The sequence below is a fragment of the Malus sylvestris genome, chromosome 8, assembly GCF_916048215.2.
Source record: "Malus sylvestris chromosome 8, drMalSylv7.2, whole genome shotgun sequence".
Classification (NCBI taxonomy): Eukaryota; Viridiplantae; Streptophyta; class Magnoliopsida; order Rosales; family Rosaceae; genus Malus; species Malus sylvestris.
This window is the reverse complement of record NC_062267.1, coordinates 13502949-13522061: the sequence shown is the minus strand read 5'-3', so window position 1 is coordinate 13522061 and position 19113 is coordinate 13502949. Positions and strand designations below refer to the sequence as shown.

The 19113-nt window shown below is 38.5% G+C and overlaps 1 protein-coding gene and 1 long non-coding RNA gene across 2 annotated transcripts in view; both read left to right on the top strand.

The window, feature by feature from the left end:
- The first annotated feature begins 4480 nt into the window (after positions 1-4480).
- Positions 4481-6339, top strand: LOC126631139 (uncharacterized). The gene is made up of 3 exons (XR_007626251.1): positions 4481-4618; positions 5600-5726; positions 6031-6339. It is a non-coding gene; the product is annotated as an uncharacterized LOC126631139 (long non-coding RNA).
- A 4219-nt stretch (positions 6340-10558) lies between these two features.
- Positions 10559-19113, top strand: part of LOC126631132 (tRNA (cytosine(38)-C(5))-methyltransferase 2-like) — a 68046-nt gene continuing 59491 nt past the window's right edge. The window contains exons 1-2 of the mRNA XM_050301294.1: positions 10559-10649; positions 15948-16051. Of these exons, the coding sequence (XP_050157251.1) occupies positions 10575-10649; positions 15948-16051 (179 nt within the window). The 5' untranslated portion in view covers positions 10559-10574. The remainder of the gene's footprint in view (positions 10650-15947; positions 16052-19113) is intronic.

Genomic DNA, 19113 nt, shown 5'->3' with positions numbered 1-19113 from the left:
ACTACGGCAATGATTTGGGCCGGTCGACTCTTTGAACCTTAATATGGCCCTGTTGCACATTATGCAGACCACCACAATGGAGGTGTATGTGGGCCAGTTCATTTGCCTCTCATGTCACACTCCGGACTGGATCGACGCCCAACTCTTGGGAGCATTCTTAGGAAGTCTCAAAGACGGGTTGTAGGACGATGTCGTGGCCCAGGGACGGTCATCTCTAGCGTACCATTGAACTAGCTTAAATCTACGAGCACAAACAGGGTCGCCCACCAGTGGTGAGTCCTGGGAACTCCCGTTCCTCCCCCTACAATTCTAAACAATAATTTTCCCCTCACCCAACCAACCTAACCAACTCACTACCTCTCGACCCCCTACTACCACACCCAACCTTCCACCACCAAAGTCAATTATAAGACTCACCCAAGCAAAAATGCTCACCCGTCGAGAGCAGGGGCTCTATTTCAACTGTGATGAACATTATCGACCCGACCATCGATGTTGTCAATCACACATACTACTGTTACTGAAAGATAAGGAAGGTCCTGACCCTGTCCCAGCGACAGAGGCCCCCGCTCCCTACAGTGGTCGAACAACCAGAGTATCCCATCACCCTTAACGCTATCTCGGCCACTAAGCGTGGTTAGGGCCATGCGATGCGCTTGGAAGGATTCATTTTATTAAAACACCGATCCAGGTATTCATTGACTCCAGTGCTAATCAAAGTTTTCTCAACCCACATTTGGCAACTCGTTTGGGCCTGCACGTTGATCCGTCTCGAACCGAGGCAGTAATGATGGTTACAGGTCGTTGCTTTCGAACTAAAGAGATGGCTCACTAAGTTTCAGTGCGCTTTCAAGGCTATACATTTAACAGTGACTTCCACCTTCTCGCAGTGGCAGGCTGTGACATGGTTTTAGGAATGGATTGGTTAAAAACGTTTGGTTTCAGCGGATGGAATTTTTTGCTCAAAATTATGGAATTTTCAGTGCACGGGACCAATTATAGATTAATAGGGTCATCTAATCCCATTGTTCTAAGCTCCCCCGTGTCCACGGGTATTGATGTTGCTCATGGCAAGCCTCTCTCGGCTGTCATACAACTGTCAAGCCTTACTACCACATCTCGACAACATACTCCACCACCTGCCCCAATTAAATCATTCCTCACTAAATATCACAGCCTCTTATAGCCACCAACATCCTTGCCCCCATCGAGAGATAGATCATTGAATCCCCTTACTCACAGGGTTGGGGCCAATTAATGTTCGACCATATCGATACGTGCATGCCCAAAAAACGGAACTGGAGCGCCAAGTGGACGAGATGCTAGTCGCCGACATCATCCGCCCCAACTTGAGTCATTTCTCTTCCTCGACCTTACTAGTGGCTAAAAGTGACTCGTCATGGCATTTTTGTGTGGATTACAAATAGGTAAATACAGCTACCATCAATGATTGCTTCCCTATTCCTATTATTGATGAACTATTGGCTGAGTTGCAAGGCACTGTGATATTTTGTGAACTGGATCTCTACTCCAGGTACCACCAAATTAGAATGGATAAGGCAGACATCTATAAGATCGTGTTCCGCACACATGAAGGACAATAAGAATTCACAATCATACCATTCGGACTCACCAATGCACCGACCACCTTCCAAGCACTGATGAATTCAATCTTGAAGCCCATGCTCCAAAAATCTATCCTCGTATTTTTTGATGATATCTTAGTCTTCAATGACTCTCTGAACCACCATGTTTCCCATATAATGGCCATTTTCGACATTCTCAAGCTGCACAAATTGCATTTGAAGCCAACCAAGTGTCTTTTTGGTCAGGACTCGATTGCTTATTTAGGCTAAATCATTTCAGCTGGTGGGGTTAAGGTTGACTTATCCAAAATTGCAGCTATTATGGAATGGCCGATACCTACAAGTTTCTGGGCTCTTTAAGGATTCTTGGGCCTTGCTGGATATTACCGCAAGTTTATCCCTCATTTTGGTCTCATTGCTAAGCCCCTCACAGACTTGCTCAAAAAAGACAACTTCCTTTGGTCACAGGCAGTAACCACGGCGTTCTTGGCCCTCAAGCTTGCATTGTCCACCACATTAGTCCTGGCTTTGCCGGACTTCACCAAGTTGTTCACTATCAAGTGCGACGCCTCAAACGTAGGTATTGGTGTAGTATTGGCCCAAGATAACCATCCAATCGAGTTCTTTAGTAAGCCCTTGGCACCTAAAAACCAAACCTTGTCGGTGTATTATAAGGAGATGATGGCTGTAGTGTTTGCCATCCAAAAGTGGCGCCCATACTTGATTGGTCACCACTTCAAAATTCTCACAAACCACTAAACACTTACATACTACTTGGACCAACGGATTACCATTCTGGCACAACAAAAGTGGCTGCTGAAACTCCTTGGTTACAACTACATTTGGAGTATCGCCTAGGGGCTTTTAATGCAGCTACCAATGCATTGTTACGCCGTTCTGACCTACTATCTCTAATAGGGCTCTCACAACCACTATTTGAGTGTGTGTCCGAAATTCAGGCTTCCTATGATGCGAATCATCCCACGGCTGAGCTACTTAAGGCCTTACAACAAGAACCCAACAGTAAGGGCTTATTCAAGCTGCAAGGTGACTTGATATATTACAAGACCGACATTTTCGTTTCTTCAACATGCCTTGGTGTGCCTATGTTCTCAAGGAATTCCATGCTTCTCCATCTTCGGGGCATTCCAGTTTCTTACGGACTTACAAGCGTCTCACTCATAACTTTAATTGGCCCAGCCTAAAAAAGGATGTCAAAAGCTTCATGGCAACTTGTGATGTGTGCCAATGGACTCACTATGAAACCATTAAACCACCGGGACTTCTACAACCACTCTTTGTGCCTATCCAAGTGTGTACCGATATTGCCATGGACTTTGTGGAAGGTCTTTCCTCAAACCATGGAAAAAATGATATTTTGGTGGTTGTGGATCGTCTCTCCAAATAAGGGCACTTCATCCCTATCAAGCATCTATATTTTGCTCCCCAGATTGCAGAAGTCTTTATTCAGGAGGTGTTTAGGTTGCATGGGATGCTTGCTTCTATTGTTAGTGAGACCTGATTTTCCTTAGTGAGTTTTGGACGGTCTTCTTCAAACACTAACATATGGCACTTTGCAAAAGCTGCGCCTATCACCCACAAACGGATGGCCAAATAGAGGTTCTTAACCAGACATTAGAGTACTATCTTCGTAGCCTTGCCATGGACAAACTAACTACTTGGATTCGATGGCTCTCATGGGCGGAATGGTGGTATAACACCACATTTCAGTCGACCATCAAAATGACACACTTCCAGGCGGTCTACGGTTATCATCCACCCACGGTCTCGTCTTACCTTCCAGATTCCTCTTCTGTCCATCTGGTGGATGTCACTTTCAAGGATCGCGACACCCTTCTCAAGCACCTCAAAGAAAACATGCACATGGCGCAGCATCGAATAAGGTAATAGGCAAACAAGTATCGATCGGAAAAAGCTTTTCAAGTCGGTGATTGGGTCTTCCTCAAACTTCAACCGTATCAGCATACTTCAGTGTCTAAAACTCACCACCCAAAACTGGTTCCTCGTTATTACGGACCATTCCAAGTGCTAGCCCACGTCAAACAAGTCGCCTACACATTGGACCTTCCTCCTCAGTCCCACATTCATCCCACCTTCCATGTGTCACTGCTCAAACCCAAACTCGGTGCTCACTCCGTGGCTTTAACAACACTACCCCCAGTGGCCGCTGATGGCTCATTTCAGTGGTTCTCAGAAATCATCCTGGAGCGTGGCATGTTCAAAAGAAACAGCAAGGTTGTCACTCGCTAGTTAATCAAGTGGCAAGGTCTACCGGAGCAAGACGCAACGTGGGAAGATGCTAAATCCATCGTCACCCGTTTTCCAGATTATGACGCCTAAAGACATGCTTGCTCTACCGCCGGCCGGGGGGGGTGCCCTATTAAGACCCTTTTACCATCTAGGCCCATTTCCTTCCTTAGTTTAGTCCCTTATCTAGTAGTGGATTAGCAGAAGGATAGTGACTTAGCCTTTTGTACCTAACTCTCTTGTCTGTAGTGAATGTTGTGGGCATATAATCCCTACTGTGACTCCCTTTTGAGGATATGAATTACATTTCCATTGTCATTTTCCCTTTCTCTGCATTTTTGTCTCTTGGTTATGCTGGAACCTACCATTGCAGTGGAAGCTTTTTTACTGACTATTTTTTATGTTATTTTGGCATGCTTTTTCAGCACTGGGATTTACTTGAGTTTAGATTGCAGTAAGCGAGGATAAGAGAATAATTAGAGAGTTTGCAATGGTGTTGGATGCGTATGACGAAGAAACGCACATCAGTTTTAAGAGAAAAAGAAAAAACTGACAAAATAATAAGGGATAGAAACTACCGTGCAAAACTGAAACCCCATTATCTTTTCATGCTGATTGAATGAAAACCCAGTACGGGATCATGTTATCTAGAGCAAGAACAACTCAAATACTAGATTTTGGAGAAGAGATCGACCAAATCAGTGACAAAAGTCAGTGAAGAGATCGAAATTCTTCGTCTATATATCGACTGATTCTTATCGCAGGTAGCTTTCAATCTCGGATTCTCCATTTTCTCTGCATTCCTTCTCCATCCAGCGTTTGTCTATTATACACCAAATTTAGTTTCCTTTCTGTTTTTGATTATTTACTTTTCAATGAAAACTTGGTGCTTCTTCGGAGGAAGAACAACCAACATACTAGATTCGGGAGAAGAATTGGTCGACCAAATCAGTGACAAAAGTTCGAAATTCTTCCTCAACATTGACTGATTCTTATCACATGTAACTTTCAATCTCGAATTCTCCATTTCTCTGCATATTCTTTCTCCATCCCACGTTTGTCTACCATTCATCAAATTCATTTTTCCTTCTCCATGTTTCTCTCTGCTTTCTCTGCTTTTGTTTCATTCTATCGACAAGATTATTGCTTCAGGCAAAAAGAACGTTAAAGTTGGATTTTTTTTTTTTTGTTTTTTTCTTACAGTGATTTGATTATGCAAGATTTAGGTTTTTTGAAAGTTGCTTTGCGAATGGCTTTATCTCCCTTGAAAGTCACTACACGCAATCAGGAGGAATGACACCCATAACCACCCCTCCAACTCATGGACCTCTTCAAAGAGCAGCATAACTAATATACAGATTTTAAATAAAATTTCATGGATTGTCGATCTTTTCATTGAATTGTTAAATCCTTAACTTGGTTTTTTTGTTTCCTTTTGATGACCAGATGCAAGTCAGTCTTCAACAGGTTGGCTTAACCAGTTGTAAGTATGTATATGTATATGGACTCTGCGTGGGATTTTATTGGCTGATCCTACCATTGTTTATGCTTAGTTGGGTGTTTAACTTTTGTTTTGTTGTGTGATTTCTGCTTTGCTAGATGAGTAGGATTTGATTTTCTTTATCATTTACACTATGTTGGTTGTATAATTTTTGGTTGATGCTAATTTGTTAACTTATAGTCTTATACATTCTATTCTCTGTTTTCCTCTAATTTTTTTGTTTCAATTTTTTTTTTCAATTCAGGGCTCAATCTGCTGTTTAGAGAAGATTTCAGGTGTTTTTTTCTCTAATTTTCACTCTTCCAAAAAAACACGGGCGAGGAACTCATTCATCATCAAGCTTCGTGAGCAGCAAGACCGTACAAATAAAGGTTTCGGTTTTCATTCTTTATCTTATTGCCCAATTTTTATGTTTATGTTTTGGCACATGGGTTTTTTCTGTATTTGATTTCCTTCAAACCAAATTCGACCCCAAAAATAAAATCACCACACTGGAATCAATCAGTCATTATTCAAATAAGCCCCAAATTCAACCAATTAAAGCAGTGTAAAGGGCAATTAATAAAACTAATGGGTGGTATTCACTATTAAGATTGAGTTTTATATGATTAGGTGAATATATAATTTTTTTTACTTACTTATGTTAATTGCATAAATGTTGCAAGTTTCCAGCAGATTGTTGAGTGTTTTTTTAAGCAGAACAGCAAGTTAGACCGAGTGCTGCGGAATGTTCTTTCGCGTATGCAGAAGGGTTCATCCGAGTCTGCTTGCTTGGCAGACTTGCACTTTGGAAGTTATAACCTTTCGATTTAGAAGTTGCAACCTCATAGGAAAAAGATGAATACCATGGCGTTGATATTGCAAGAAGACTTTATGTTTGTAGTTTGTAATATTGTTCATCTTTGAATCAGGACGGGTTTTTATATGAAATTTTTAATGTTGATGACTACAAGTTTCTCTTCGAATCATTTTATAATTTTTTTAGTTTTATGTACTATAAAAAGTTCCTTGTTCATAAGATGACTAATGAAAACATCATGAGCACTCAGGTAAAAAATTTCCAAGTCACTAGATTTTAAAATACAAGGAAAAAGAAGAGAAGTCAATATATGTACATGCTTGCGAAAGTAACGAGGAGAAGATAGTTAAAGACACTGCTATGTCTGAGAGAGTATCACAACAATAGCTATAGCTTTATGCTTCCACTTAAGTGCAGCCATCTGACAGATTTCATCCCTCATCTCTGCACTTAATATCATACTTTTTTTCAAATATTTCATCACAATTATAATGAATAACAACTAATGCAAATCATTTTGAGGTGCGCATAGTGTCCGTAATTAAAGAAAATGTTAGTCATTCAAAATAAAAAACTTTGGATGGGCAAATAAGAAAACAACTAAAGTAACACATTTTAAGGGACGCGTGGCGCCCGTGATAAAAAAAATGCCTCTTGCATACGCGTGAGGACGTGCAGAGAGGCTAGTGCAAAACAAAATCGACATTGCATCTATATTCTGCACGGAGAGGGTTTAGGAGAACAAACGACACGTCGTTTTCTCTTGAAAAGCTTATAACGAATTAACGGTCGAGGCTGGCCCGCATGAACGCTAAAATTAGGCCTAGCAATTCCTGACACAACCCGATACCTGACACGACACGACACAAAATTAACAGGTGTTCGGATCAACACGATAACGAATCGGGTCGTTATCGGGTAACCTGATAAGCACCTGTTAAGATAACGGGTTGGTTCGGGTATACACGTGGGTAACACGATACACGATAAGCAAAATATTAATTTTATAATTTTATAACCCTAAAAAAATACTATAATAATTATATATATATATATATTAATTTAACAAATTTATACCCGTAAAAACTATAATAAATATATATATATATATATTAAATTAAATATTAAAAATTGATGATCATTGGATCGGCTTAAATATACATACCATTCAATTTCTTAAGTGTTATACGTACAAAATAAATAAATTTAAATCTACTTAATATATATATATATACACACACCATTGAACTTGATGAGATATGAATTCTACGAGACTAATTTCAATGATCCAACCGTCAAACTTGTTTGTATATGCTTCGAGATTGCATTAGCAAAAAAATCACAAAAAACAAACATTTAGAGATTAAGTACGAATAGAATGAATGAACTCGATCTTCAATTTAAAATATTTACACTAGTTATACTTAATGAAAGTATGAATAAACTCTTAAGTATTACGAAATCTATTGTTTTGATGGGATATGCAATCTACGAAATTAGTTTCAACGATCCAACCGTCAAACATGTTTGTATATACTTCGAGATCGCATACGCCAAAAATTGCAAAAAACAAACATTCAGAGATCAAGTAATGGGACAAAACTTTTGAACCGTTATCAACAAAAAATCACGATTTAACGATTATTTTAACTCTGATTTTGATATTTTTTTACAGCTACACTCCATGACCCTATATGAATATAATGAATAAATTCGATCTTCAATTTAAAATATTTAAACTAGTGGATTCCACACAATCTTATGTTATACTTAATAAAAGTATAAATAAACTCTAAGTGTTAGTGAATCTATCGTTTTGATGGGATACGCATTTTACGAAACTAATTTCAACGATCCAACTGTCAAACTTGTTTGTATATGCTTCAAGATCACATATGCCAAAAATTGCAAAAAACAAACATTTAGAGATCAAGTATTGGGACAAGATTTTTCGACGGTTATCAACGAAAAATCATGATTTAAAGGTTATTTTAACTCCGATTTTGATGATTTTTTTACAGCTACACTCCTTGACCCTATATGAATACAATGAATGAATTCGATCTTCAATTTAAAATATTTACACTAGTGGATATCATAAAATCTTATGTTATACTTAATGAAAGTATGAATAAACTCTTAAGTGTTAGTGAATCTATCGTTTTGATAGGATACGCATTCTATGAAACTAATTTCAACGATCCAACTGTCAAACTTGTTTGTATATGCTTCAAGATCGCATATGCCAAACATCGAAAGAAACAAACATTTAGAGATCAAGTAACGGGACAAAACTTTTCGACGGTTATCAACGAAAAATCACGATTCTTCAATTTAAAATATTTACACTAGTGGATATCACAAAATCTTATGTTATACTTAATGAAAGTATAAATAAACTCTTAAGTGTTAGTGAATAAATCGTTTTGATGGGATACACATTCTACGAAACTAATTTCAACGATCCAACCGTCAAACTTGTTTGTATATGCTTCAAGATCGTATACGCCAAAAATCGCAAAAAAAACAAACATTCAGATATCAAGTAACGGGACAAAACGTTTCGACGGTTATCAACGAAAAATCATGATTTAATGGTTATTTTAACTCCGATTTTGTTGATTTTTTATAGCTACACTCATTGACCCTGTAAGAATACAATGAATGAACTCGATCTTCAATTTAAAATATTTACACTTATACTTAATGAAAGTATGAATAAACTCTTAAGTGTTGGTGAATCTATTGTTTTGATGAGATATACATTCTACGAAACTAGTTTCAACGATCCAACCATCAAACATGTTTGTATATACTTCGAGATTGCATACGCCAAAAATTGAAAAGAAAACAAACATTCAGAGATGAAGTAACGGGACAAAACTTTTCGACGGTTATCAACGAAAAACCATGATTTAACGGTTATTTTAACTCTGATTTTGATGATTATTTACAGCTACACTCCTTGACCCTATACGAATACAATGAATGAACTTGATCTTCAATTTAAAATATTTACACTAGTGGATACCACAAAATCTTATGTCATGATGATCGATGAAAATTGAGGATTTTATAAAAGGAATAACATGCAAGCTTTGAGTGCCATTGACAAGGTTTAAACTTTTGAGAAAGGCTTTACAACCTTGAAAATAAAAAATCTTTCATTTTGCATATCCTTACACATTTAATATTTTGTAATAGACTAGTAGTGTATGAATGTTTGTTTATTAGGCTCTTATTTTCGAGTGTAGATGTAGTACTTAAATGACAAATGTGTTATAATGTTTTGAAGTAATATTTATGTGGCAATGTGTGGTATGTGCAAATTTAAGAAAATTTTTTTTTTTTTCTTAATGTGTCATAACGGATCGGTTACTTTACCACCTGTTAAGGACCTGTTAAGATAACGGATGTGACACGACATGACCCGTTAAGATAACATGTGTTGCACGAAAATGACACCAACACACAGACACGACCCGTTTGCGCTAAAATGGCAAACGGTTTAAAGAAGCAGGAACAGGAAGAGCAACCATGGCGGATCTTTGAGTTCTACAATGGCATTGGCAGCATGGTACTGCAAAAACCCAAATACCTAAAGTACCCCTTTTTGCTTTCTAGTTTTTAAATTCTTCAACGCTTTTTGATCAGTTTGCATCTTTGCGATTGTCAGAGGTACTCGCTAGTGAGGGCAGAAGTGAACGCCGAATTTGTGGAACCGTTCGACATCAACGACACTGCCAAGGACGCTTACTAGCACAATTTCGGCTACCGTCCCTATCAGATTCTTCCCATTTTTTAGTTCAATTTTGTAATTTATCCAAATTCAAGCTCCTTTTTATATAGTGTGCACAACCTAAGTACAAATTTGTGGTGTCTGATTACTTGAGGATCAAAAGTTTGTATATATGTGGCTACCCAATTTGAGTTTCTTGCACTTAGGGATCGTTTAAGACTGCTTTTGTAGGAATCACTCTGCTCATAAGCACGCACTTTTGTACAAGTGTTTTTCTCTATTGACATTGTTATTGAAATGCAAAGTGCTTAGTGCTTCCGACGCTTCTATGGCCCATAAATACTTAAATTTTTTTTTTGCAAAAAGTAGGCGGAAGCGCTGTTGATTATTAAAAATTACTTTTAGTGAGCATTTCCAAATCGGCGTTTAATCTCTTAGATGCTTAATTTTGGATGTTTTACAATTTGTTTGAATATTTTAGTTTAAAATTGCTTGTCAGCTAGTTCTGTATTGGGTCAGTTTTGGATTAGTACCATTTGTTTCGGTGTTTGGTATTTTGAGCTGCTTTTTGATGGTTGGCCTTTCAATTGCTCAGACATGATGTTTCCTAAACCTACTTGAGCTCATCTTGCAATGAAATTTGAATATTCTTGTTTGCACAGGGTAATATTCAGAGCATTAATGCGGCTGATCTTGACTGTTATGGGGCGGATGCATGGCTTCTTTCTTCTCCTTGCCAACCTTACACTCGACAACGTTAGTTTTTATCATTTTCATCTTTACAGATGTATGGCAACGGCTTAAACAGATTTTCACTAGTTACTTATGGATAGGTCTCCAGAAGCAATCCGGCAATGCTCGGGCATTTTCATTTCTCAACATTCTTATTGGAAGTGATGTACTGAACGTGATGTATAGGCTCAAGTTGCTTTTTCAACTCACAATCACATGTGTGAGTTGCAGCCACCACTTTCCCATTTGTTCCTTAATTTGCTCTTTAATTGCTGGTCTTGTGTTTCATTGTAACTTGTAACTAGGATTAGCTCTTCTTGAAACTTGTAATTAGGGTTAGATAGTTTATTCTTTGGTTCTTTATGTGGCCTGATACCAGGCTTTGTCCATTGGCCCTTAAGCCACTCTCGAGCTCTCTATAAGAGTTTCTCCCTTGTACTTTGTTTCCCATGATGATATACAAAAATAGTTGAAACTAAAAACTTCAATATGGTATCAGAGTAGGAACCATAGGGTCCTGTCTCTGTTGTTTTTCTTTCAGTTCATTTCTTCTTCTATTCATCGTTGTGATAGCAGAAGACAATCCATTCGGTTCTGAGGCTACAAGTTCCTCAACCTTAACACCAACCAACATGATACACGGTGAGATCAATCCAAACCAATGACTATGCTTAGTATTGTTGAACGAGTTCAATTATTTTCCTTGGTCACGAGCCGGCTCTCTTGCCCTATGAGGAAGATCGAAGCTAGGGTACATAAATGGAACCATCAAGCCTCCAAAATCCACTTCACTCTCTTTTGATGCATGACACTCAAATGATCAGCTCGTAATGTCTTGAATTCTTAACTCGATGGAGCCCAAGTTGTCGGAGCTCTTCAACTACTCAGGATCTTCACACATACTATGGGAATCTGTCAAGGAAATGTATGGCAGTCAAAACAATTTTGCCCGTGTATTTGAACTGAAGAAGAGCCTTTCTAGCCTAAAGCAAGGTGACAAATCCTTCGTTCAGCATCTTGGAAGCATGAAATCTATGTGGAATGAGCTTGATTTATACCGTCCATACACAACCGAATCCGCTGTGCTATTTAAGAGGGCTAATGAAGATAAAGTGTTTCAACTGTTGGCAAGCTTGGGAGTTGAGTATGAAGATCTTCGTAGTCATTTGCTAATGACTCCAGAGTTACCATCATTCATCAACGTGTGTCATGCAGTTCAAAGGGAAGAAACTCGAAGAAAGGTAATGCATATTGAGCCCAAGTCTAGCTCTGAGGCTAGGGTTTTCACTAGCAACCACAAAATCTCTTGTGAAAGATTTTTTAATGGGAAGAAGGCTGACTGGAATTGCACATATTACAACACTAAGGGGCACCTATGGGAAAAATGTTGGATCTTACACCCTGAGTTAAAACCTAAGTTTGACAAGGAAGGGAAAATGATCATAGATGGGAAAATGTTTGCTCCAAAAGCCCTTCGTGCAACTAGTTGTTCAGCTGATGAGATGGCAAACTTCACTTCAAATCCGATTTCCTTGATTAATGAATTTGCTGCCTTTCTCTAAAGAAAGAACATGACCACTTAGAATGAAAAGATGATCAATAAAAACCCCACTGCCATGCTTGGAAAATTTGTTGGCTTCTTGGCAGGATCAGATACCACAACACACGACAATATCCCGGGTATTATCAGTGCACTCTCCACTGCTCTCAATGCACATCTCACACATGATTTTTGGATTGTAGACTCAGGTGCCACTGACCATATAACAAATAAAACATCTAGTCTACATGAGTTTCAACAATTAACTAATCCTACTCATGTATCTATAGCAAATGGTAAAGGGGAACTTGTTCTAGGAAAAGGAAAAATTAGGTTGATGGGTAATGATGTAGAGTCCACTGCACTTTATGTACCTTCATTTCCATTCTATCTTTTGTCCATAGGAAAAATCACGCACACTTTGGACTGCCTTGCCATATTTTCTCCTTATAACATTGTGTTTCAGGATCGAGTCACTCAGGAGAAGATTGGTGAATGGTTTTTCTTAAATGGCCTATACTACCTCTCAAAGAAGTTCAATCTTGTTAAGGATCCCATTGCCAACCTAAGTCATGCCCAGGAGTACCAGCTTTGGCACCAACGTCTCGCTCATCCCTCAGAACCAATGATGTCTAAGTTATTTCCAAATTTTTGTAAAAACACACATGAGTGTGAGACCTGTCAAATGTCAAAATCTACTAGGCTGCCTTTTGTATCCTCTCAGTCTATAACCAGTAAGCTTTTTGAAGTTGTTCACTCAGATATTTGAGGACCTTCTCATGTCGAGTCATTCAATGGGTACAAGTATTATGTCACTTTTATTAATGATTATTCTAGGGTTACATGGTTGTATCTCTTAAAGTTTAAAAGTGATTTTTTTGAAGCTTTCAAAGACTTTCACAAACTAATAACCAATCAATTCTCCTCTAAATTATATACCTTAAGGACAGATAATGGCATCGACTATACATCCAATAACATGTCCAATTACTTGAGCAATCATGGTATCTTGCATTAAACTAGTTGTGTTGGTACACCACAACAAAACGGTGTAGCCAAGAGAAAGAATAGGGATTTGTTGGAGAAAACAAGATCTCTTATGTTTCATATGCAAGTTCCCAAGAGATTCTGGTCCCAAACACTTCTCACTACAACCTACATCATTAACAGACTTCCAACTCGTGTGTTGAATGCCAAGTCACTGTTTGAAGTCATGAAAGGAAGAATCGTGGATTTGACTCATCTCAAAATCTTTGTATGTACTTGTTATGTTCATATCTAAGCTACTCATCGTGATAAACTAGAACCTAGAGCTGTCAAATGTGCGTTTATGGGGTACTCTAGTTTTCAAAAAGGATACAAATGTTATAACTCACACACTGGGAAGCTTGTTGTCTCTAGAGATATTCGGTTTGATGAAATCACTGCCTACTCCTAGAGAAATTCATGCAAACACCCCGAACTCTATCATTAATCCCTACATTGATGAGGTGGTCAGTGAGGAAGCACCTAGTGCTCCAGCATCACAAGCTGCAACTCCACAATCTGTAGTAGCACCAAGAAGGAACCTTGCTCGAGATCGACATCCCCCGTTAAGGTTACAAGAGTACGTTATGTACTCTGTAAGGTACCCTATCTCTGAAGCTATTACTTACCAAAAACTATCAGCCTCTTATGCATTATTTCTTAACCAATTGTCAAACAATCTTGAGCCAAGAAGTTTTCAAGAAGCCGTGTGTACACTTGTGTGGCAAAAAGCCATGCATGAAGAGCTCAAAGCATTGGATGAAAATCAAACTTGTAGTGTGGTTGATCTTCCCAAAGGCAAGAAGGCTGTAGGGAGTAGATGGATATACAAGACAAAATTCAATTCCAATGGTACCATTGAGAGACACAAGGCTCGATTGGTAGCCCGTGGTTTCACACAAACCTATGGTATTAATTACAAGGAGACTTTTGCCCCGGTTGCCAAAATGAACACAATGAGGGTGTTTCTATCAGTGGCAGTCAATCACGAGTGGCCCTTGTTTCAAATGGATGTAAAAAAATGCTTTTCTCCATAGTGATCTTGAAGAAGAGGTGTACATGAAGCTACCTCCTGGACACCCATGAGAAAGTGAACCTAACAAAGTTTGCAAGCTTCATAAGGCTATATATGGACTCAAACAATCTCCTTGAGCTTGGTATTCCAAACTGAGCTCAATTCTTGAAGTTGCAGGGTTCAAAAGAAGTCATGCTGACTCCTCCTTATTTGTTCGCAGTGGTGTCCTAGGCAAGCTTGTTATGTTTATATATGTTGATGATCTTATAATTACAGGGGACAATGTGAATGAAATCAATGCCCTTAAGTGCTCACTACATCAACAATTTGCCATTAAAGACTTAGGAGTCTTGAAATACTTCTTTGGCATTGAGATGGCCACTTCTTCCAAGGGGTTATTCTTAAATCAAATGAAGTATGTAGTTTATCTCCTTGATGAAGCACACATGCTTGAGTGTAAACCTGCTTGCACTCCCCTTGTTAGCAAACTTCAGTTGGATGCCAAAGGTGAGCCTCTCTCCAATCTTGGTGTTTATCAACGAATGGTTGGAAAACTTATTTACTTCACGATTACTCGGCCTGACATTGCTTACTCAGTGAGCCTTGTCAGCCAGTTTATGCACTCTCCTACATCAGTTCATTAGGAGATTGTCAAGAGAATACTTAGATATCTCAAAGGTTCGGTTGGTAGAGGTATACTCATGAAGAAAAATAGGTCAAATCACATCATGGCCTACACTAATGCTGATTGGGCTGGTAATGCCATTGATCAGAAGTCCACCATGGGTTTTTGTACTTTTGTTGGAGGTAATCTTGTCACATGGAAGAGTAAGAAACAAACCGTGGTTGTAAGATCCAGTGCTGAAGCTGAATATAGGGCCATGGCAGCAATAGCTTGTGAACTCATATGGTTGAAGAGTCTTCTATTTGATCTTGGCTTCACCAGCAAGGAACCCATGTCGTTGTTTTGCGACAACCAGGCCGCCATGCATATTGCTTTTAATCCTGTATTTCATGAAAGGACGAAACACATTGAAGTTGATTGTCATTACATTCGTACACAAGTTCAATCCAACGTCATCAACACTGTGTACACTCGAAGCCATGATCAATTTGCTGATCTCTTCACGAAAGCTCTAGACTCTACACAGTTTCAATGGTTATTGTGCAAGCTTGGATCAATTAACCCTCTTGATCCAGCTTAAGGGGGAGTATTGGAAGTGATGTACTGGATGTGATGTATAGGCTCAAGTTGCTTCTTTAACTCACAATCACTAGGCTCAAGTTGCTTCTTCAACTCACAATCACATGTGTGAGTTGCAGCCGCGACTTTTCCATTTGTTCCTTAATTTGCTCCTTAATTGTTGGTCTTGTGTTTCATTGTAACTTGTAACTAGGATTAGCTCTTCTTGAAACTTGTAATTAGGGTTAGCTAGTTTATTCTTTGGTTCTTTATGTGGCCTGATACCAGGCTTTGTCCATTGGCCCTTAAGCCACTCTCGAACTCTCTATAAGAGCTTCTCCCTTGTACTTTGTTTCCCATGATGAAATACACAAATAGTTGAAACTAAAAACTTCAATAATTCTTGAGTTGATACCACATACATCTCGACCTCCGATGGTGTTATTTGTGGACAATGTTGTCAGATTTGAGGTCAATTCTTGGAAGTTTTATCTTAATTGTAGGTAAAATATTGATTTGTTTTTGTTCCAATTCCTTTGTTTTATCTCCTGGCTGCAGACATCTGATACTCGTACAAAAATGATAGACATATTGGGAAGAACAAATTTTGTTCTGCAGGAGTTCATATTGAGTCCCTTACAGTTTGGTGTACCCTATTCCAGGCCATGCTATTTTTGCTTGGTAGCCTCCTGTCTCACTGGTTTTCTAGGTCATTCAGAAACTCTTGGAAACCTCTTGCTCTTATTCTTTCCAAAAGTTTTAACACATAAATTCATTTATCTTGCAGGCAAAGAGGAAACGTTCAACCTTTTACAATCAGGTTTTCGATAATCAGCTTCTTTGCTCCCTAGGGCCATTATTTGGGGATGCAAATGATGATGAGACAGTGTTCTCTGAACTTGATGAACCACAAGAGAGCCGGGATAGGTTACTTGAATCTTGTGAGCCTATAGAAAGCTTTCTTGAATTCGAGAATTGCAGTGACCAGTCGGAGTCCAATTTTGGGGACACCATTACTGGTTCTACAAACACTGAAGGAATATTGGAGAAAGATGTTTGCAATAGTTAGATTTTGTATAAAGTTCATGTCATTAAGTGGTATATACCATTGTAGCCGGACCCAAGAAACTGTTTTGGAAAATAATCTCTACTGCAAAATGTTGGCAACCCTAGGGTCCGTTTAGCAATGAAGAAGTGCGAAAGAAGGATGATGGAAGGGATGCGGAAGAAATGTAGATGACATATAGAAGATAAATATAGAGAAATAAGAAAGTTAAGCGTTTTATGAAACTAAATATGCAGCAAATGTGCTGGCTTGGATGGGTAATGATGTTGTCATTGTTCCATCTTGGACTTCTAATTTTCCTTTTCAATTGTCTCAATAGCTCTAGTTTGACTATTTCTCCGTCTTAGTTGTCGTTTTAAGTTAATTTTGACAAGGAAAAACTGTAACTACTAGGATAGATGCGCACAAATGTATCGGTGAATGCCGTTAATTTTTATGACGCATCAACGGTAGAAAGTAACTTAAGTGCGCGTGAGCTACTGTTGCGTCTAGAGTTGAAAAAAAAACTATTATAGGCTCTTTAATGTTTGTTTATTACTCCAAAACTTTTCATTATCACACCAGCACTCTTGAATTGATGTAAAAAAAAAAAGCATGCCTAACCTCTATTTTTATGAATAATAACCTTTATTTTTCCAAAAAAAAAACCTTTTATTTCAAATATTTTTGGTGTATTGGATTTGAAATATTTTTCATTTTTTCTGATTACAAGAACACTTGAATTTTTAATAAAAAATCAATTTGTTTATGATAATATTCTTAACAGTAGTGCTTGTGAGCGTAAATACTTTCTATAAAAACAATTCCAATTGTGCCCAAAGACAATTCATCATGCCAAACTTGTTCACGAAGTTCTTTTTTATTTTTTTTTTATTTTTTTAACAAGCGATATTATCTACATTATGGGGGTGAGAGAGTTGGGCTAAGCCTCATAATGGGCGAGTCATAATAATGTGGTTCAATCGCTTTTGGCGAGAATCGACCCTAAGACCTCTTACTTACAAGTGAGGAGAAATAGTAGACCGTAGTACGAAGTGGCACCAAGTCCTCATTTTAGAAAATTGTTGGACACATTTTTGTTTTTACTTTAAAAATGTTGGACAGTTGGACAATAAGAACTCGGTCACACCAACATGATGAAAACGAAGATCTTTGAGGGCCTTGAAGCCAGAATTGTTTTTGCCTCCAGATCCAATAGTTTTGGGGAATTGTATAGTTATTACTTGTGTGTTGTAAAAATCGACACTGAGTGGTGAGGTGTCGTCCCGATCCCGATTGGGTGCCAAACGGTGGACAAAATTGGGGAGTTGTTAGCCTGCCTGGGCGCTCCTAGGTGGCCTTGGCGGTGTTAGGTAGTGGTGCTAGGCGGTTCTCCCCGTCGCCTTCACACTTCACTAATGCCTCCTAGAAGCTGCAACAACTCACATGCCATAAGCTTTGCGTAGGTTATTTGTCACAATATTAGTGTATTGTGAACCTATTGGAGTGCGTAATTTATGGGAGGAATTGCACCCAACATCTAGCAGCTCAAATAATAGGGTTATCATCAATCTTTTGTTGCGGGATCTGAATGCATTGTTACAACAACATGGTAAAAGAATTCGTGATTATGATCTTTCATAAATTGATATGTCCATAAATAGCTCAGCAACAACAAATATACAAGATGAGCTCGCGATTCATTTCCCCCAGAAGACCTGCAATCAATTCAGACATTAAACACTGATCAACACACCGCATTCGACACAATCATGAGAGTTGTTACATGTAATCAATCAGCAGCTTTCTTTGTAGATGGCCCCGCGCGGTACTGGAAAGACTTACCTTTATCGTGCAATTCTTGCTTCGTTAAGGAGTGATGGCCTCATAACTATTGCAACAGCCACATCTGGTATTGTAGCTACTATTTTACCCGGAGGAAGAACATTACATTCACAATTTAAGATTCCTATCGACTTATTGTCCACCAACACTTGCTCTATAAGCAAGCAATCAGATTTGGGGGAACTTCTAAGGCTTGCAATTGTTCTTATATGGGATGAAGCTGACTCATAGGAAAGCATTTGAGGCTTTAGATATAACCTTACGAGATATAACAGGCATGGAAACACAATTTGGTGGCAAAGTGATGATTTTTGGAAGAGATTTTCGTCAAGTTCTTCCCATTGTGCCTCATGGAACCAAAAGCGCAAACAATAGATGCATGCATTGTAAAGTCCTCATTATGGAACGAGATTCAAGTTATCCGGTTGAAACATAATATGAGAGCTCAACAAGACCCTGATTTTGCAGAATTCCTACTCTGTGTTGGTGATGGAAATGAGTCATTTGTAGAAGATGATATGATTAGAATCCCGGATTCATTGATTATTCCTTGGCATGGCGATGAATCAATTAGTGAGCTTATTGGTTTTGTATTTCCAAGATTAGAGGAGAATGCTTTCAACATTTCTTATATGGTTGATAGGACTATCATCACCCCAAGGAATGATGACGTTGACAAGTTAAATGAAGTGGTGTTAAACTCATTTCCTAGGGAACAACATATTTATTACTCCTTTGATAGAGTTGACGATGACCCTCAAAACTTATACCAACAAGAGTTTTTGAATTCTATAATTCCAGGTGGCTTACCTACTCATAAGTTGAGGTTGAAGT